This window comes from Melozone crissalis, unplaced genomic scaffold, assembly GCF_028551555.1.
Source record: "Melozone crissalis strain CALT ecotype California unplaced genomic scaffold, PUWL_Pcris_2 ptg000027l_1, whole genome shotgun sequence".
NCBI lineage: Eukaryota > Metazoa > Chordata > Aves > Passeriformes > Passerellidae > Melozone > Melozone crissalis.
Genome location: NW_026535805.1, coordinates 75,178,817 through 75,200,157, shown reverse-complemented (window position 1 = coordinate 75,200,157; position 21,341 = coordinate 75,178,817). Strand labels below are relative to the sequence as shown.

The 21,341-nt window shown below is 38.0% G+C and overlaps 1 protein-coding gene across 4 annotated transcripts; it reads right to left on the bottom strand.

The window, feature by feature from the left end:
• Positions 1-2,038: 2,038 nt before the first annotated feature.
• On the bottom strand, positions 2,039-19,791 carry LCA5 (lebercilin LCA5). Of its 4 annotated transcripts, XM_054279637.1 has the most exons (11): positions 19,718-19,791; positions 19,359-19,427; positions 19,136-19,257; positions 18,493-18,553; positions 14,604-14,985; positions 11,590-12,119; positions 9,946-10,083; positions 8,612-8,708; positions 7,349-7,491; positions 5,333-5,471; positions 2,039-3,526 (listed from the first exon to the last, which is right to left on the bottom strand). In XM_054279637.1, the coding sequence occupies exons 5-11, from the start codon at positions 14,800-14,802 to the stop codon at positions 2,727-2,729; spliced, it is 2,046 nt and encodes a 681-aa protein (XP_054135612.1). In that variant the 5' UTR covers positions 14,803-14,985; positions 18,493-18,553; positions 19,136-19,257; positions 19,359-19,427; positions 19,718-19,791; the 3' UTR covers positions 2,039-2,726. The 4 variants fall into 4 exon arrangements, with proteins under 4 accessions (XP_054135612.1, XP_054135613.1, XP_054135614.1 ...); XM_054279638.1 differs by lacking the exon at positions 18,493-18,553; XM_054279639.1 differs by lacking the exons at positions 18,493-18,553; positions 19,136-19,257.
• Positions 19,792-21,341: the final 1,550 nt, after the last annotated feature.

Here is a 21,341-nt window from a genome sequence, read left to right as displayed (position 1 = left end):
TTCAGAAGGAAAGCAAGAACAGATGTAATAGCCATATGGTCTAAACATCAAACAGAACCTACAACTGGACAAAAAACTCAAATCATACACAAATTGTCATCAAAACTGTTGTGACCTACTTTTTACTGCAAAAGCTGGATTTTTTTTTTTTTTTGCAGTCAATCAAATGCTGTTGAGACACTGCCACCACTAAAAAGCACTAAAACATGCAGACTGTCCAGCTACAGCAGCTGAGACCAGGGGTCCAGAGGACTACAGGGGATCAATGTGCCCATTTGTAAGGTGTACAGAGCCTTTCAAGACCTTGCAAAAGTTTCTTCTAGTGAGCAGAAAACTGTTACTCCACAGCAGAAATGCTGCTTACAGATGTTACAAGGGCACAAACATTTCCTCCCGCAATCAGAAGATTATCTGTGCTTTCACACATTTTACCTGTAATGGTACTTTTGCCAGTAACTCTAAAACTAGAAACAGCAGCAAGAGAAAAGAATAAACTGTAGAGATGGACAGACATGAGAGGAAAAGAGAAATTATACCTGTGACACCATTTCCAGCAGATCAATTTATTTTCACCTTCCTAATGCAGATACACCTTTTATTTTTGGTGTGAGTCACCACAGTATTTGCTTTAGGAAGAGGCTGGTAACAGGATGTGAATATTTGAGCTTAAAAAGGGGCTGATAATAAAAACAGCCTAGAAACTATACATTTGTAATTGAAACAGCAGGGCACATCAGTTCAGCACATCAGTTCAGTTCAATAGTTGGAATTTGTCAGTTGTTAATGAGCTGACTTCCAAAGAAACAAACCAATAGTCCCCTCCTTAATACCTGCAGCAGATACATTATTGTTTTATGCCTTATAATCCTCAACCACAGGAAATAAACAATCCACCTCAATGTCATCTTCAGGAGCAAAGCACCTGCTTCCAAACAGACAACACCACCCACAAGTAGGACAACTACCCGGTCACAAACACCCACAGTGTTTACCCACAGCCCTCTCCTACCTCTTACACCACAGTATTCACCCCAAAAAGTCATTGCAGGAAAGCAACACAGAGTTAAATTCACTGTTGTTGGTTAAAATATTTCTGATATTCTGACCATCTGCAGGCAAAACGAGCCAGGCAAGTTCTGTAGTACCACAATGAATGTAATTGGGATTGTAAGCAAGCAGGTGAACATGAGCTCTCTTCACTACTGGGCACCTGGTGAGAACTGTCCCACACCCCGGATCTGGATCTGTGACTAATTTTCTTTCTGAAAGGGAGGAGCAAAGAGAGTTACTGCATGATGAAGACACCAGCCTTTCTCTTCAGAAGAGCCACTGTGTTCAGAAAAATCTTGACTCAATGCATCTTTGAATCGTAAGAATTCTCTGTATTTTAGTGTGTTTTGAATCAGGCTCAGAGGGAGCATATCAGACGGTGTTTGAAAATCTCTTCTTCTAGTAAGGAATGACCTTCATCTTAAGGAATGACCTTGAGCTTATTTCCTAGAATACTGCTAAATTCTTCATTGCCTATCTTTTTCATTTGTGTACACAGCACAACCAGTAAATAATATAATGACTGAAGTTGCAACCAACTCCCCCTGATGCCTCAGGTTTTAACTTTTATATTTTTCAGATTCTGTACTGCTTTAGTGTGTAGTTCTGAGCTTCATATAAGGGGATAGTAAGCTCTCTTCACAGGGTAGGTAGACAAAACAATTCCTTCTCTAGCTGGGGACCAAGGACAAACAATCCACATTTCAGGCCCAAGAGCAATGTGGACTGAAGAGAGAAATACAAGAAGGATGGGACTTCATAATCTGAAGGTGTAATTGGACAATTAACTCCAATATGCAAATGGACCAGAACTTATAAAAGAGTGAGACCTCATGATTGGTCATCCATTTTGTGACCATTTTGGATTCATCTTGGGTGTAGCCCTGGTTGGGCTCCTGCGCTGCCTAGGTGTGTCCATTGAGGCCTTCTAATAAATACCTACTTTATTCTTTAACTCCGTCTAGTCTCTGTTCTAGGTCAGCCTTCACAAGGCAACACCCCCAATATCAATAATATGATACAAGAAGTCAGAACTTTGTGTTAAAGATGATCTACACACAAGAAATTTACTCAACTCATTTAATAAAACAATTTTGTTAAAAAATTACTTAGTAATGATTGGAATTTTACATAGAAAATTCAGAAATTACAAAAGATGGCATTGTATAACAAATATAATCTGAATATATGAGAAGAGTTACACATTTGGTAGTAAGGTCCACAAAAACCTACGCAAACGGAGAGAGCAGCTGTTCCTGAGTTAATTGTGCTTCTTTTGATATTCTGAGATAACATGGCAGCAGCATAAGATACCCTTTCTAAGAGAATTAGTGCTAAGAATGTCTCTTCTACTCATTTAATGACTGATATTACACATGCTTTCTCCTGGCACAGTTAAGAGGTTCTTAAAATGCCCAATAAAGAAAGTATCTGAGGCCTAAAAGAAATTCTCCAAATGAAAAGCAGCGTACTGTGAGCGGCCTACAGGTAAAAATACAGGTAAAAAAACCCCAAGCATCTCTCCTCTGCATCTCTCCTCTATACACATACCCATCTATGTAAATTACTTCTTCATAAGGCTTTACAATAAATCTGAAATATTTCAAATCTATACCTAATAAATATTACAAGAAAATAGTTTTTCAGTATTTACATATGAAACATATAAAACACGATCACTGTAAGACTACTTCTTCAACTTCATCTTCTAAAGAACCAAGGGTATTAATTCCTGGCTTGTTTGTAGTGTACTGCAGACGGGGTCTGTTTAGGCTTCTTCCTTCACCAAACAGCCCATTGTCTTCTTTGGCTTTACTGTTTTTATCAACAAAAGGCTTATTACTAGAGCCCCAATCTATGTCCAAAGGTGGTGTATTGTTATTTTTAGAAAGAAGAATGGTACTGGCACTGCTTCCAAAGAGTTGTTCCATTAAATTGGACTTCTTTTCTTTCTTACTATTGAAATCTGCATTTTCCTTGACATTTTCTTCTAATTTGTCACTCTTCTCAGTGAGCCAACTTGGTCTCCCTGATCCCTTCCCAAAGGAAGGTACATAACTACCAAATGCTAACTCACCACTTAAATCTACAGTCCTTACGCTTCGCTGCTTCTGCCCTTGTGCCCTTGTGCCATCATCCTGGCTGTCCTTTACAGGAAATCCATTAGTAACTTTCCCAGGAATCTCAAAGAATGGATTCATTTTCTCTTTTTTCTCCAGGGAATCAGATTTTCTTGCTGTATTTATGAGTGGTGCTTGGGAAGTTGGTTTTGTGTTTGTTGTATTTTGAATTTCTCTATCAATTTCTTGCATTTTAGCAAGCAGGAACTCTCTTTTCCGCCGCTCTTCCAGCGTTTCAGTGCTTTCTCTCTCTACTTCAGGTTTGTGAATTTCTGTCTCCATCTTTATTTTCTCTTCTTTATCCAATAAAAAGTTGCTTTCTTTTTTAATTTTGTCATATTCTTTCCTTTGCCACTCTGCAAAAAATTTTTGAACAATATTTAAAATGTTTTAATTTTAAAATACCCTTATAAGATTTTGAAAATAATGCAAGCAAAGAAAGCCATTAAGTTTTTAACATGCTCTTCTATGTACAATGACATTTTTCTGCTATAAGAATAAATTCTTCAAAAATGGCAACTAAATGCACTCCTGGTTCTCTGATAAGATATAAAAGTTTACCGTCATCTTCCAAAGGACATTGCCCATGCTTTAGAATTTTCAAAGCAATTTGATTTCTGCCAATTGCCTTCCCATTTCCTGAGTTTGAATGAAAATGGATACAACATTACTGATTTTAATAGTTCTGACTTGCACAATACTTTATTTTTATTTTTCACCACTCTTGATATTAGGACAGTCCTGGGATGTATGTGTGGGTTCTTTTTTCTTCATCAAGGAAATAATTTCTGTGAAGTAATCAGGCCTCAAAGTCATAGGAGTCATCACCTGTTTCAAGCAATGAATGATTTAAAATACCCTGCACCAGTTGCATACAGAAAAAACCTTTACATGAGTGTTCTGTGCTTCACTGCTTGGACTCAGTGACTGTGCACAGCTATGAAGGGACACCAAAGGTACAAAACAGCAACTTATGGACAGAACCTGGTAATGTTTATGTGTAGAAGAGGGAGGAAGCTTCTCAAATACTTCTCTCTTCAAAATATTTTCCCCCCAAGATAACAGATGTATATTTGGCCAAAACTTGAATATGAGGGACTACTTGGTCTCTCCAACACAGTGGCATTCTCCTTTGAACACTTTACTCAAATTTCTGACTTCGGCTTTCACAAAGTTCCCTGTTATCAACTGCACGTCGGCTCATGCTTTCAGAAACAATTGCTGTAGTTCAGTTAATATATTTAAATAGTTATTTTTCAGTAGCAGATCATTATGCAAGTTAAGTCAAGAGCTATGTTTCTGTCTGTAAGGTGGGGGAAATACCAGCTTATTCCATATGATGGGTAAGGTGGTAAATCATCTTATTCAGAGACATAAAATCAGATTCTTAGCTTATGTAAGTCATGATAGAAGATTTTTCAAAGGTTTTACTTCTGAACACAGCTATAGATTTTTAGAATTCCTGTCATATAGAATAAGTACTACTGTTCATTAGCTGCAATCACTGAAAGAGTTCTTTAACATGACAGGGTGCAGTCCATCTAAAATACCTGAGATTGACTTGTGCATTTAAGTGATTAAAATGCTGTGAAAACTAAATGAATGAAAAAGCAGTATTAATATATAACGATAGAAACTGACATTTCTCAAATAGCCACACCAAATGATCCAGATAACCAGACCTGAAAAGATAAACTAAAATTTCAAATTATATAGGGCAGTAGAAAGTACTGAAAAAAAGGGCTATATTAAGGAAAACATATTTGTTCTACTATAATAGCACAATAGTAAAAATAGTAACTCAAATCTCAATAGTAAAAATCTACTTTCTACCTCAATAACATTTAGCAAGTCAGAGATAACATCAGCATTTACCTTCTATGTCATTCTTGTTTTGTAAAGCACAATCTCTCAGACTCCAATACTTTTTTGTGGACAGCATTTTTTGCTGCTGCATACTTAATCACAGCTGAGTACAGGGAATGGATTATTCTTTATCCTGTATTTCTTTTTGATTCTTCTTTGCATAATATAACTGAAAATAATTTTCCACTGTAGTGATCTCTGCAAAATCATTTTGCTCTTTTCACCAGAAACCAGCAGCCTCACTTGATCAGTATTCTATGGTGCATTTTTCAGCCTTCAGCTGCCCATTTCCTTACCGTCAGGAAGTTTTGGAACCCTCTCCTCCAAGGACTGTATTTCCTGAAAATGTTTCAGTTTCTCTTCCCTCTCCCTGTCTTGTTCTTGTCTTAAGAGTTCTGTTTGTTCTTTCCATGCTTTGTCTTGAGTTTCTTTTTCCTGAAATGAATTAATAGAATACTAAAGCTGATGGGGAAAAGCAGTCAATACAACGAACAACCTAACAAAACATAAGAATTTCTATGTCATTTTGAAATCACATTCTTACTGCTAAACATAAAATGAGTAAGTCACCTTAAACCAAACCAGCTTTGATGACTCAGGGGTTTGGTTCCAAAATATTATCACCTCTAGAATACTTTTAAACACCTGAAACAAAGTGAATAGACAATCAACTCTATTTTGTATTCCACCTTTCAGGGAAGTTGTAGCACCAATGCCATAAAGCAAAATTATCATTCTCAGGGTGGTTTTCTTTAGAAACCAGACATTGTCTTCTTCAGGCAGCTTAATAGAAGGCCACATTTCACCATCATATTCTCTTAGTAAGCAAGCAATTAGTTGCCCTCTACTTGTACAATCTGACCTTTTTATTCAAATGAGTCAGTTGTAGATTCAGACAATTTCCTTTTGGTACTTAAATTTATGGAGTATTAAGTAACAAACAATCAAAGAGGAAGGTTTAATCTCAGATGACAATTTTAGCTAGTGACTACACATACATATGCAAAAGGCAAGAACCTGCAGAAATGATATTAACAACAGCAGTTGTTAATCTGCTGTTAAAACAAAATCACTAACACAGAAAAGTAATGGCAATGAAGTGAAGAGAAAGTCTGCACAGTCCAACACACGGGAGTTAACTTTGCATATTGTGCTTACTTTAGAACAAAAACTTCTAGATTAAAAATACCTTTCTAAGAGAAGTAGTTACTCCTTAATGAACAAAGAAAAGAGGACAGTTACCCAAAAAATCTTCAAGTATTTTTCCTTCATGTACAAGGTTATCATTGTTATATTAAAAAATATAAACTACATAAGGAGATGGTGACCAGGTACTTAAAATGCTTGACTTTAAAAACTGATGAAAGCCTACACTACCCAAATCTAATTTACATTATTGAAAGCAATAGACATATAGAAAACACACAGGTGGACTCCATGAGCTGCACTTGTACCAGCTGGGTGGTTCTGTAACTCACACCCCCAAGGATATACTGGAAGAATACATTAAACTGCATCCATAGTTACAGAAAGGGTTTGGGAAGAGAGAACATACAAATGAAACTGCCATGAAAAAGCTTCAGCCCTAACAGGAAGCCAGCCAAGACCATCCTCAGACTTTTATTTCTGGAAAAAGGTCCTAACCTCATGTAATCAGAATTTGTAAAATTTGTACCAGAATCTGATTTGTCAGATATGTCATTCTGATTTGTAATACCTTACAAATCTCTGATTTTAGCCTGGGGTTAGCAATACACAAAAGTGTTAGCAATACTTCTAATTGGTACTATTTTGTACTAAAAAGGGAAATGCAAAAAAAAAAAAACCCCAAGCATATTGACAAAGCTGGAAAGCCAGAAGAAATACCAGCACTGCAACAAAAAGAGGAAGTGTTAGATTTATGCATTGTGAAATAATTCTGGAAAGTAAAAGAAACCACAATTAAGACCAAATAGAAAACAGAGAGAAGGCAGCCACCACTGTTTAACAGATTCCTTAAATAAGCATTAGAAACAAAGAAAAAGGGTGAAAATGAAAATGAAGTTGTAAAAACTTCAAAGAAGTAATAGTGGCAGGAAAAAAAATAAATTGAGCTAATGGTTTTTAGTAAGACAAAGAATATGACAAACTCTCTAAATAAATGGAGTATATTTCTAGAAAGGTAGATCTTGTCTTAAAGAACAGAATGCTTTTGAAATTGTATTTTCTATATATTTACACATGTATATTACACATTTTCTAAAATATAAGCTCTGCATTTTACAATCTGATAGGTGAATTGGACTGGGTCTCAAATTCTTTATGGAACTCACTATTTTAGGAAGAATTCCCTCTTTCTTGTTTGCTGCGTCAGCACAGGCAAGTTCTGATTCTGGAAGTTCTGCTGGTGAGAAGCATCCACTGGTCTGTACACTTTTTGTGAGCTGTGGTCCCTTTTTTATATTTTGGTTGTTGGCTGTAGAAAATACAAACTAATTAAATGGTGTTTTCACTAGAATATATCCCACTATATACCTGTCTCTCATTTTTCATGATTTGCAGCAAACAAAAGACTGTACTGAAGTCAGTGGAAATGGAAAGTATTGATGAGTTTCACACAGTTGTTTTCAGCATCTGTAAAACCTAATCATAAAAAAGTATGTATGCAAAAATTCTACTGAAAAAAAAATTAAACCTCACCTTAATGCTACTTATAGGGTCATTATAGTGCACTGAATATTAGTCAAAAAGCCCCACAAAATATCTCACTCATCTTACTGCTTGTCACAGAATCCAACTCATAAAATTAAAATTCACTTACTTGAATCTTTGAAACACATATACTTATCTCTACAGAATGACATTTAAATAAATCTGAACCTAAAATGGAATAATGGTAGAGCATCTATAATAAAACAAGCTGCAGACAAACTGTTTGAAATACTGGCATGAAATATTTAAAACAGTCCCATAAATTTCTGCTTCTTCTGTCTGACAAGTAGATTCTACTGATCCAGTGAAAACAGCCTAAGCACACACACAGATACACATATTTATGTGGGTAGGACAAGGTTTGAGACTGTCTTGTCACACCAGAAGAAATCACTGTACTGATACTTTTAGAAGATTATGTTCTGGGACACATATACTCTAAGGAAAAAATAAGTGCAGCTTATCTGACAGACAACACATTTGAATTAGTAAAAAATAAATAAAACAGATCATGAAAATATTCTTAGCAGTGAAGATATGTATTTTTAAAGCCTCTCTAATTTATTGTCAAGTTAATATCTATCATCTACTTGATATTTTACTACCAATGTTCTCCTCTTCCTTTACTGAGGAAGTTCTGGTATGAAAGGAGTTAAAACTGCTGTATGGTGAAGTTCAGTGTTTTGGCTCTGCTGTGTTATGGAACAGACAAAAACCCAATGCTCTGTAACCAGTGTTGTGTTGAAAGAAGTGCCAAAAGGTAAATGTGCTTGAGCAAGCAGCATCAGGGTTGAGCACTGAGTGGCATGAAAGCTATAACCCAGCTGAGATATTTCAAAGTGATGCTAATAATTTTTCTGCTTTTACTGCTTTATACAAGTTACCTCTTTTTCTTTGTACAATATCCATGTCTTTTCTAGGTGATGACTTCAACATACGATTAGCATATATATTTTTTGCTTCAAGTTCTCTTTCTTTTTCCTGTGAATGGAAGAGGCAGGTATAAGAACAAGTCACTAGTATTTAATTTACCAGCCACTAGAAAAGCTGTAAATTAAATTAAAAATAGATATGGTAAATAGAAACAGATAGACAATTGTTCCATCCACTGTTTCTGTTTTAAGGATAACAATTACATTCCTAACTCTGTTTATGCCATGAGAAAAAGACAACTTTCTCCCCCACAAAAAACTCCTTAGCAAAATATTATGAAGGAAAAAACCCTATCTCTGCAGTGAAAATAAAACTGAATGCCAGTGCTTCCATAAACATGAACAAGACTTACAGCATGTGTATAGACTGCACAACTGAATTCTAAGTGTTGTCAAGAGTTAAACATTTCAAAGCAAGCAATGACACTTGTCACAGGGCACATCAGCATCAGTTAGCAGAGGCCCATTGCATCATACAGGTAGAGATACTTTTAGCACATTTACTGAATAAAGTATAGAAATGAACAGTGAGTTATCAGAATTCATCTGACAATGACAAGGTTTTCAAACTGTAAACTCTCCACTAACAAATCTTAAAACTCTTACTCTAAACATTTTAGAGCTACTATGATTACTGCTACTTGCTGGATAGCTGGGAACGTGGTGAACTGGCTCATCTCCAACATACTGAGACCTGGAGTTCAGGAAAATTCTCCCAGAAATGAAGTACTTTAGCTTGAATCTTACTTATTTTTTTCTAAAGATGTACTAAATAGAATACAACAATATTTTAAGTATTTTTTATTGAGAATTTGGACAACAATGATGATAGTGTAGGGTCTAAATAAACATTTGCACACATTTAGCAACACATGTGAATATCACAAATAAATTACATTAATCTTCATTCAAACCTACTTTACTGCAAGTATATTAGTAACAAAGCACTATTTACACCTGCAGATTTAATTTTAAATTCAAGCCTTCAAATCTATTTTTGCATAGATTTTGTGGTTTATTCTCCATGTTTGACCATGTATTTGATCTTGCTTTTCTTACCTAATGCTAACAATAATGATTAACACAGAGGCATTCCTGTTATAAACTGTAGGGTCAGAGCACAGAACATTTCAATTTAATGCAGAAAAAGAACTCACATGTTGTATATAATTAAATACACATCAGAGAGTGCAGCTACTGGTTAACTATTCAAACCTGATTACAGATACTTCTGAAGATAAAATCCCAGAACATGGTTAGCAACTTCAATTCTTTTCACATTTTACCTTCAGCTTCTGATTTAGATGATTAAGCTCCTCCTGGAGAACTCTGTTTTCTTCTTGAGCCTCGTACAACTTTTTTTTCTTTGAATGTAACTCTCGTTGAAAACTGCTACTACTTAATTCAAGATTTCTTTCCAGATCCTTCAATTAAAACAAAATAATATTTTTTAATAACTGAAGTAATTCTTATAGTCAAATTACTTATATAAAATTAAGTAAACCAGTGTCTTGACTTTAGATATGGGCTCAACCATTGCTAACACAGAAATAATTTAAACCTTTAATCCTAACTTTGAGGGGGCAAAGCACCTGCAGATGCTGCAGCTCATCCTTTTGAGCATTCAGAGGTGATTTGAGGACATAATGGAAAACTCAGACTACTTTCTGCAAGGCTCTTTCCACAGTGGACCTCCAGATCTCTAAAACATATCTCCTACTGATGAGTAAGAGAGAGAATCCTTCCCTGAGTGCAGCATTCGAAGGAAGAAAACCAGAAGGAATTTTTAACCTTTCTACTAGAAACTAGCTTTGTGATTACAATTTCATGTACATGCCCTCATCTTGTAGTAGCTGTTTTAAATGAAGCTGCATTGATGAAATTGGGAAAAAAATAGAAGAAAATCTCTTACTTTTTAAAGCAAGATTCATTTTAACATGATCCAGTATATAAATGCTGAAATACCTAATCATAAAAGTACAGATGACAGATGGTGACACTACAGGATGAGGTGGTTTAACTAACTCAGCCATTTATATATTGGTACTGTGGGATTTATTTTATGAAAGCTTAGTTTCCAGCTTAATCCTTGGATTTCCAGATCTCTTATCTCTGTAATATAATTTAGGTTTAATTACTAATATAGACACCAAACCATCATCTCAATGACATAATTTAAGCTAAGAATAGTATAAAATTTATATACAATATATAAAATATATCTACTATCAATATAGTACAACTACCAACAGATTTAATAGTGTTAACACAATTTATGTAAGATGAGTTCATAAACATATTTACAGTGTAGACATACTTAGACATGTTTACAAAAATATGAACATTTTTTCTGGATGAAATTAAAATATATTGGACAAATTTCTTATAATAGATACCTGTAAAAAGGTCTAAAGATATTTCAGTATTTAAAAAACATCATGTAATTTTGTCCAGCTGAGCTCTTAGATGTGCAGAATAGTAGACAATCAAACACTGTATGAATGCTCTTCAAAAATTGAAAAAGAATTATTACATAATTTTTTATTCTATAATTTTAGTGTAAAGTTCCCTAAATACTCAGAAAATTTTAAAAATTCTTTCCCTCAAAAAGGAGAAACTAGATTGCATAAAGTTGTATTACATCTGCACCTACATCTGAAATGTTATTGCTAGGTATAAAAACATTTAAAAGCACAAATCCACTGGATATACTCTGACAAAATATGCTTAATTTGTAAAGAGAAATTTGAATGTACAATTATCTCATATGTAACTATATAATCACCTTAGAAATAATTTACTTGATTCTACTTACGGTAAAACAAAAAAAATACTAGTTTTCTATTTGCTCCACAGCTGTGTAAAATTACAATTCACTGTGGAAAGAAATATCTGCACCAGAATTTCTTGCAAAAAGAAAGTCATCCCACCTTAATTCTTTTTTCCCTGTCCTCCAGCTTGCTCTCTGCTAAGGCTAGTTTCTTTGCCAGGTCATCTCTTTCAGCAAGGTGCTTATCTGCAGACAGTTTTTTCAGTTTCTGCAAGACAGTTTTTTTCCTGTACAGTTCATCTTCTGTATCTTTCAGCCGTCTCTCAGTTGCACGTTCCTTCTCCTGAGATTTTCGTAGGCGCTCCCTTAATATTCTAATCTCATTGTTGTGCTGAGCGAGGAGCTGAGAGATTTCGTTTTCTGTATCTTCAAACTTATTCAAGGCTTTCTCCTGCCTGTGCTGAAGCCTCTTCAGTGCCCTGTTTTCCTTCTGCAGCTCATCCAGTTTGATGTGGAGTTCAGTGAGTTCATTTCGGAGCTCATTGATTTTCAGCAGCCTAGCAGAAAGAACTCTTTTTGTAACAAGATCTATATCTTTTGCAGGAGAATCCCTGGTGAGGCTCTGAGAACGGAAACCCCACCGTGTCCCTCTTTTGCTTGGTGCATATTTGGAATCCAATTTCTTTGTGGCTGAGAGAGGAAAAATAAAAAGCGTGTTTACTATTAGACAATGCAGTTTGTCTATTCAGACATCCTTGGAAGCAAGCTCTGCCTGAAACAATCATACAATATCTAGCAGAGATGGCAGCTTTCAAACTAGACAATAAAAGGCATATACATGAGTTATGCTCCTTTTGATAGCTGAAAAATAGAGATTTATGTCTGTGATCTGCTATAGGAGGTAATATCTGCAGCCATTAATATAGGACTCTTGTAAAGTAATAATCTGCAAATCGTATCAGAAATAAGAGTCATATTTTGTTAATATTTGATATTGTTTATTAAAATGGTTTAGAAATACTATACTGTAAATGCATACAAAATTATCACATGCTTTTAAAATGGCAACAATTAGCTGAGCATTAACCAGTTATGTATTATGCCAGATGTAATTCTCCCAGACAAGTGCAGTAGTATTTTCAAATCCAGCTGCCATGCTTACAGACAAAACAGCAGATTTCAAAGGCTCAATGCAAAAAGCTTCTGAAGCAAAATGATAAATCCCATGAAAATTCAGTTCTCCCTGAGTAATTTATTCTTGTATCACAAGTTATTTTCCACACAGTATTCTCATTTGATTACTTGTATGCACTGCTTGCATTCCTATTTATTGCTATTATTATTATTGTCATCCCCATACATAAAAGCTGAACATTTTGTTTCTATCTTATGTGCCTCTCATGCCAAGCTCAAAGAATGAATCATATAATCCACTAAAAATATCTCTTAAAATGACTGAATTAATAGAGTTAATTAATAGAGTGCATAATTCCTTAAGGTACATCAGTGTTTGAAAGAAGCAATTACAAACCAAGCAGCAGTTTGTAATTCTGGATGAAAGCTGGGATACAGCACTAGTCCAGTTACATGAACAGGGACAGTGTGTGTGACAGCAAATTCTTCCTCCCACCTTTGCCACTCACCAGGTTTCTAGTCTACTGAGAATACTTGCCAGCAAAAATAATGGCTTAAAAATACCTTCTCATAATTTCTTCTAGACATTTTGCAAAAATATTCATTTTCTGCTCAGTGCTCATTTTTCTCCACAGCTCGGGCAAACAAAAGAAGGTGTGTTTTTTCCTTTACAAAGAACACTTATGTCACATTCAAGTGTAAAAAGATGATCTAATACATGCACTGCAGGAATGATGCCACTCCTATCACCAACTAAGGGAGTTCCCATTAACCCTAGACCTGCAGTCCCTGTAAGAATTTCTCCTTATTTAGGGCACACATAAAATTCCACTACCAACACTTTACTTTTGATCATACAGTTACATTAGGGAATAGTGTATTTCAAGACAATGTAATATGACATTCACAGTACTTTCATGTAATAATTATATTCAATTCTGGCTATGTAAACAAAGAACTGGTCACACATTTGCCCCCTCCAAATTAAATAGCATGGTAGAACTGCTGCTTTTGGTTCCCAGACAGACAACCCATGACTACCATGGAGGAGATGCCACTTCTGAACACAGAGATGCTCAACAAAACACCAGTTGCACCAGGATACCCACATTGTTAAGGATCTGTAGAGATACATTCCCTGAGCAAATTAAACACTTAAGGTCAGACCTTTTGGCACAGCCTAGATCGTAACACAGACCAAATGATTCACACACTATCAAGCATTTATCAATGACCAAAAACATCTGCCCAACAAAGGTAGGACATGCTATGACTTCACTGAAAAATGTATACAATTATTTAGAGGAAGCTGTCAAAGTGTGGCAGAAAGCCTTCACAGCCCTACTTCATCCCAGGGCCTCCATAACCATGCTACTCTTCTTTGCAGGGATGTTCACCTCCCAACAAACAATCAAAAAAGCAGCCTATGTCTGTGAGGGAGCTCAAAGTGGAGTTGTGTCATCTCAAATTGGAAATATTTTTCCCTCAGAAAAGCAGCAGGAAAAACTTTCTTTTGAATCTCCATCTGAACCTAATTTTCATCAAAAATGTTTTCTTTTTTTTTTGCCACATTAGCAGTCTTTTCTTTATTTAAAGTCCCAGTATTATCCTGTAAAGCTGAGTCAACTAGACTTCCACAAGACACGTATCTGTAGGTTATTTGGTCAGGGAAATTTTAATAATTGTCTCATTTTTACAGACTGCACAGCAAGGACATGCCTTGGGTTTTTGGCCTTGAGCTTTTTGTCAGTGACAAAAAGAAAACACCAGCATGATTCAACAGAAGGCTAGTATAAAAGCCATATTCACTTGCTTAGAAAATTATGAAGAATTTTGAAAATCACCAAAATTTCTCCTTATGCAGGAGAGGGTTAATTTCAATTTTCAATGGAGCAGCTACTGTCTACCTGCAATCTGCAGTATAATTCACATGAACTGTATTTGTAGATGCTCGTAATGCTAGTTTCTCTATTTTGAGTTTTCAAAGATAATTAACTCTTTGGAGCAGTTACAAAGCAGCAATTTCTGCTACCTACCTACCTTGATAGTGCAACAGGCTGTTTGAAGTCTGTGTTTTGTGATGTCTTTTTTCTTGGTTTGTAGATGGAGAGCTTAGTGCTGGCGACTGGCTGGATGAACGAGATGCATTCCCTTCATCTGAATAATAGGAGTCACTATTTTTATCCTCGTCCGATTTCCTCTCCTGCTCAGAATCTGGGCTCCTTACTCTTTCTCCCATTTTTCAGGTTTAACAGCTTTCCAGGATTTTCTCAAAGACTGCTCATTTTGGCACAAAGGATCTTTTAGGTGTCACAGTGGCAGCAGTTGGATTATTTCCTCCGGTTTATCATCTCCATCTCCAGGCACGAGATCTTTGCAGTTCAGTTCAGCAAGCAGTAGCTATCATTCAGAATGCATTTTTCTGTAACAATTTAGAGAGAGGAAAAAAAAAACAGTGAGAACGGTTTTGGTTTTAAAAAAGAAAGGTAAAAAAGCTGTAAAATTATTCATGACTCCTATAACCTTATGATATACACTGTGCTACCTATTGTTTATATTAGTAATTATATTTATATTAATTATTTATATTCAATGTTACAGGCATGACTCTAGGAATGCTACTAGCATTACATTCAATAGTCTAAGGTATTTCAATCCCAAAAGAGAAATCAGAATATTAACACAGCTAAATCCAGAATAAGAAACTACTCCCAAGTTAGAGAAGGGAAAAGAAGAATTTGGAAAACAAAACAGAACACAAGTGAAAGTTTGTTGATATTTAGGAAACTAATTTAGATATGTTTTAAAACTTTTTAACCAAATGAATTAGCAACTTATTTGTGCGACTTGAATTGAGATATTTGTAAAATTTGAGTAAATCTTCCATTTCTCAATTTTTGACATTCCAACAATGTTAAATAATGGGCTTGAATATCAATTGCCCCATTTGTCTGGAAAATATCCAGTCCCTAACCCCAAATGAGACTGTACTATCTATCCCAATCTTCACCCTGCAAAGTACTCCCATACCCTACAACATCTGGTGCTTCATGCCTTCAAGGATTGGCCAGAATACACACACTTGTGTGTATTTATATATCTACATCTATATTTATACCTTTTTTGTATCTGATAAGAGAGGCCACAACACCAGTACATGATAAACATTACATCTGAAGCAGGTATAAATAAGAAGGGCTACTCCTGCAGCCCAATGCAAACTGAAAAATCCCCTATCTCCAGGTGAAATCATCCCATTTTGTATTTGGAGACACTTCCTGAGAGTGTAATGGAGCAAATATATTCGAAATTTTCTTCACCTTCAAAGAAGGTCAAAAGAATTTTCTCAACAGTTCAGGAAGTGTTTTACTGACTACACTCAGCTCCCCTTGTCTTTTGGCTCTCTCACCACTCTTGGCAGCTTTCAAGCTTAATTTCACCATCTCTTTCTTTTCAATTCAACTTTGAGATATCATGCCTCTAGTGGGTGAATAAATAGGGTCTGCATCAGAGCCCATCAGTTCCACCTGTTGAATGACACAACCTCCTAGCTGATTTCTAAATGGCAAAGCAAATTACACACCAAAAAATTGAGCTGCTTTCAGTCAAAACTGTTCTATGTTGCAGGACATTCAACATACCTGTAAATGAGCTATAAATTTTTCACTATATTTTTATTTCCCCAATAAAACAAACTTGGGCTTCTTCTCAGCCTTCACTGCCTATACATGCATGATTGCAGGGCCAAGCAGAACAGAAATGTCAGCTGCCAAGACAGCTTTCATTACAAATTCAAGCTTTCTGGCTCAGTTCAGTGTTAGCACAACTCTGCCTCTAGTGACTGGAATCCATTTGGCCTCATAATCTATACAGAAGGAATTAGAGGAATAAATATCCCATCAGGTTTCTAAACTAGGAAGATGGTTGGAAATGAATATTGAATTACCTGGAAAATGGTATTTTTTGTTACTTAGGAGGTAACTTTCCAAAATAATGCTTTTTAAACACCTAAATACTTTCAAAGTGATCAAAAAAAATTAGATGCCAAAAACCTATGTCAAAAGAATCTGAGAAAAACTAAAACTTCACTGCAAAGCCTAGAAAGTGAAATAAGCTATGCTTGAGACCACCTGTCCTAGAGATTGCTAAACACATGCTGGAAGGTATCATTATTGTGAACATTCAAACAATCAGGAATGATTGTTCTTTTTCCTTACAAGATAGTGGAGTCATTAAAATTTCAAAAGGACATACCTAGTCATAACTATAACTAAGATCATGTAAGAATATTAGAACATTGCAGGGTGCTTCCCTACTCCCAAACACTTCCTTGCCTAACTCCTGGCCCTACAAACAGCTGTGTAAAATGGATTTTATTTTGCTCCTTGAAGAGCAAAACAAGCCTGAACAGGCAGCATTTTGGGCACAATCTGTTCTCTAGAGGATGCACAGGCAAGACTGCATCAGGTGTGGTTCCACAGGACAGAATTTCAGGGAATGCAAAAAAAATAGAAACGAATATATTTATATTAAAGTACTAAAATAATATGAGATATAAAAATAGTACTCTGAAGGCACAGACCTCATATTCTTACATTTAAGGAAAGCATAAATGCCTACAGTTCATGTCTAATTATATATATAAAACAAGAGCACTCACTTCCACATACCAAATTAAAGCTGATCAGTTATTTTATAGCCTCACAAGAGTTCACTGAAGAGGCAATAATCTTTTTGAAGAATGCTTTTCATAACTCAGTATATTTAAAACAAACAAATTCTAAGAACTGGAGGATTAGAATTATCCACCACTCCTGTACTGGATATTCCCCACTCCTGAGAATATTTTGCTAAGTATCATTTTGACATACAGGGATATAAATGAACAGGACTTTTCTATGCATTTTGGAAGTACTTGAAAAGTAATGGAATGAAAACAAATTGAAAAAGGTAAAACAAAGAAAGCTCCCTTGAGGAATACCCAAAAACATCTCTTGGATCTTCAAACGGTTTTCAGTTCCATAAACTGGTAATACTATCATATTTTCCATACAAAACAAAAAAACCTTAATCTGTCAAGTCTTGCCAAATTAATTTTCCTACAGTTTATAACACAATTTGATTAACAAAAGAATGCACAGTTTATCTTTAGAACAAAAGAATAACTAGGATATTTGAGTTTCACTTCAGTGAGCCTAAGGACTGTTTAATTAAGAAATGTTTTGGTTCCCTGACTTTCCAATTGTTACAAACTAGTTTGAGTTGATTACAAAGTGAGTTTAACTCGTGTGAATAAGATCACAAAGATATCTATTTTCCACTGTAGGTTTAATAAGTTGTGACGAGTGAAACATTATGGATTAGCAGTGGGTCCACGAAACTCCACCACTACCACCAAAATCCCAATCCTGTCCCCTCAAAAGCTCAGGTCATGCTTTTAGAAGCTTAAGGAATTGAGATCACATCAATACAGAGTGGCTGAAAGAAATCTGGGACTTGCATGAACTTCAGAAAGAGTTTTGCTTCCAAGATTTCATACTCCTTCACTTCTGCTACTTCCGTCTGTTGCTATTATTTCCATATTTTGTATCAAAACCACGTTCATCATTACAAAAAACAATCAAGTACCAGGTCACTGCAAAGGACATGTCAGACAAAACAGAGAACACAAAACAATTGCAACAGTGACAGGAGATTCCCTATTGCTCCTACCTAAATCACACAAACAGAAATTGAACCGTGGGATTACAGGTATTATGCAATAGACAGCAAGGGAAATTACTTAGCAATTCTTCCCATGCAGTGTATCTAAAGCTTAGTCCTATAGTGCAAGAATCAAAACTTTGAGTGTCCTTTTCCCCTCGCAGCCCAGGGGAAGCTCAGTGCCTTTGCTGGTCACCGAACAGCACTTCCCCGTACAAACACTGACCTCTAATGGCCCGCTCCGTTCTTCCACCTGCGCTGACACAGGGACACTGCAAGAAACCCAGCTGCAGACAAGCACAAAAGCATCAATCCAAGTCATTGAAGTGCTGAACTTAAGAATAATTTCAAAAGAAATTCGTCTCCCTCCTCTCTCTTCATCTGTCTTTTTCATATCCAAACACTTTAGGTTTTACAGAAGAGAGCCAAGCAAAATTATTTACTTTTATGACATCAAACATACTGAGTGATGAGCCTTAGTGAGGACTAAGTAAAACTTCATTAGGTACTGCAGCGGCTGCCTTAACTGTATGCAGTTTTTCTAGGTTTACTAGCTTTTGACAAAATCACAGAATCAATTAGGCTGGAAAAGACCTCTGAGATCATCAAGTCCAACCTATGACTGGACATCAGCATGTCAACTAATTCAGGGCACAAAGTGCCACGTCCAGTCTTTCCTTAACAATCTGAGGGATGATGACTTCACCACCCTGAGCAGCCCATTCCTATGTTTAATCACCCTTTCTGTGAAGAAATTGCTCCTAATGTCCAACATAAATCTCCCCTGGCACAGCTTAAGACTGTTGCCTTGTCCTGCATTTTGGTGAATTAAAACGCTCTATGATTTTAAAAGCCTATATTACATTTACCTGACTCTGCCACAGTAAGCCACAACGCTACTTGTGTCGGATCTCAAAATGAAGAAGCTGCTGTAAGTCCCAGGTCAGAAATGAGGAAATGGCACTTCAAACAGAGCACACGCAGGCCAGTCCTACAAGCGGGAGCAGAGATTATGTTTCTAAATCAGACCGCATCACGCTGGCCCGTGCCGTCGCTCACACTCCCCCCCACAGCCCCTGCGTGCGGACTTACCCAGCTCAGCCCCGGCACCCCCGGACAGCCTCCGCTTCCCGCAGCTTCCCTTCGCTCAGCCGAGACGCTCTTGAAGAACACATCGAATGTTATTTTCAAGCAGCACGTCGCGATGGCACATTTTAAACGCAATCACCGAAACCGACATACACTAAACGACTTCGGAGGAAAGGAACTGAACACCAGCGGCCCGAGACCTTTCGGAGGCCAACCCCAGGCCTAGGCCCGGGCCCGTTCCCAGCCCCCACAGCCCCCAGGAAAACACGGCCCCGCGGCGGTCCTGTTCCCTCCCGGTGACGCTCCCTTCGCCCCGTGATGTCCGCGATGAGCCCACCGCCCCCGGCTCGTCCCGGCGGTACCTGCCCGGCCCGTCGGCCCGCCCGGAGGACGCGCCGGCGGTTGCCGCGTTACGCTTAAAGGGGCCGCGCGGCGGCCATTGACAGCGGCTGCCCGGCAACCGGCGGCGGGGCGGGGGCGGGCTCTCCTCGTCAGCCATTGGCTATCCGCCCTGCCAGCTTGGCGGCAGCCGCTCTTTCCATTGGCGGGAGGCGGAGCCCTGGCTGCTGATTAGTTGGGAAGCTGCTAAAGAGGCGGGAATATGGAGGGGCTGAACCCTGCGGCGCTGCCTCTCTTCGCTGCTGTGCCCCGGCGGCGCCTGCAGGGGCCGCTGCGGGCCGGGCCCGGGGCCAGGGGAGCTCCGCCGAGCAGCGGCCCGAGGAGAGACAGGGCCGCCTCCCCGGGGCTGTCCTCCGAGAGCGGCGGGCCGCGAAACCGCGCCCTGGCCTGCCCTCACCATCTTAGTTCTGTTGGGCGCCCCTGTAACATCGAAGGAGAGCAGCCCATGGAAAAGCACGGGGATGCTGGTTGATAGCCGGGTAAACATGAGCCAGAATGTGCCCAGGTGGCCAAGAGGCACCTGCCCTGTATCAGCAATAGTGTGGCCAGCAGGACCAGGGCAGTGATTGTGAGCACTCGGCACTGGTGAGGCCACACCTTGGTGCTGTGTCCAGTTCTGCGTCCCTCACTACAAGAAGGACATCGAACTGCTGGAGTAGGCCAGAGAAGGGCAATGAAGCTGTGAAGGGTCTCGAGCACAGCTGAGGGAGCTGAAGATGTTTAGCTTGGAAAGGAGGGGTATCAGGGGAGGCCTTTTGGCTCTCTACAACTCCCTGGAAGGAGGTTGTAGCCAGGTGGGCGTCAGCCTTTCCTTCCAGGCAGGTAATGACCGAACAAGAGGACATAGCTTCCTTCAAGCTGCTCCAGGGGAGTTTTAGGTTGGACATTAGGAGGCATTTCTTCACAGAAAGGGAGATTGGACATTGGAATGGGCTGCCCAGGGAAGTGGTAGCGTCACCATCCCTGGGGTGTTTAAGGACAGACTGGATGTGGCACTTAGTGCCATGGTCTAATTAACATGGTGTTGTTCAGTCATAGGTTGGACTTGATGATCTCAGAAGTCTTTCCCAACCTACTTATTTCTGTGATTTTGTTCAGAGAGCTGCCCAGGAGCACAGGGGTAGCAGAGCAGCCTGCCACAGTGCTGAGACCCATTGTGTGCCTTCCAGGCAGTGGGACCAAGGAAGCCTTTGGGGAGCCTTGGGCACATTCTGGCATTGCCCGTTTGAACACAAGGGTTTGGGTCAGGGTGGCACCTGGGGATAATGACAGATCAGGCATGAGAGCAAAAGAAGTGAGCAGGAATGGATTGTAGTGACGAAAGGATGAAAGCATTGCAGAAAGCTGGCAAAAAGGCTTGGATTCAAAGGCAGGCCCAATGTAATGAGGCTGTTGTGGTTTATTCCACAAAAGGCTTTTATTACTCCAAGTTACTGATATTTTTTTTCCCTAATGCTAATCTTTATTAAAAATGTAGTTAAGCAAATTTCTTTGTGGAGAGAGGAAGGGAAAAGGAAACAGGAGGTCTTGCTTCCTTCACTTGCTGGAGTATGTTATGTTAGCACAGTGATGAAAGTGACACAAGAA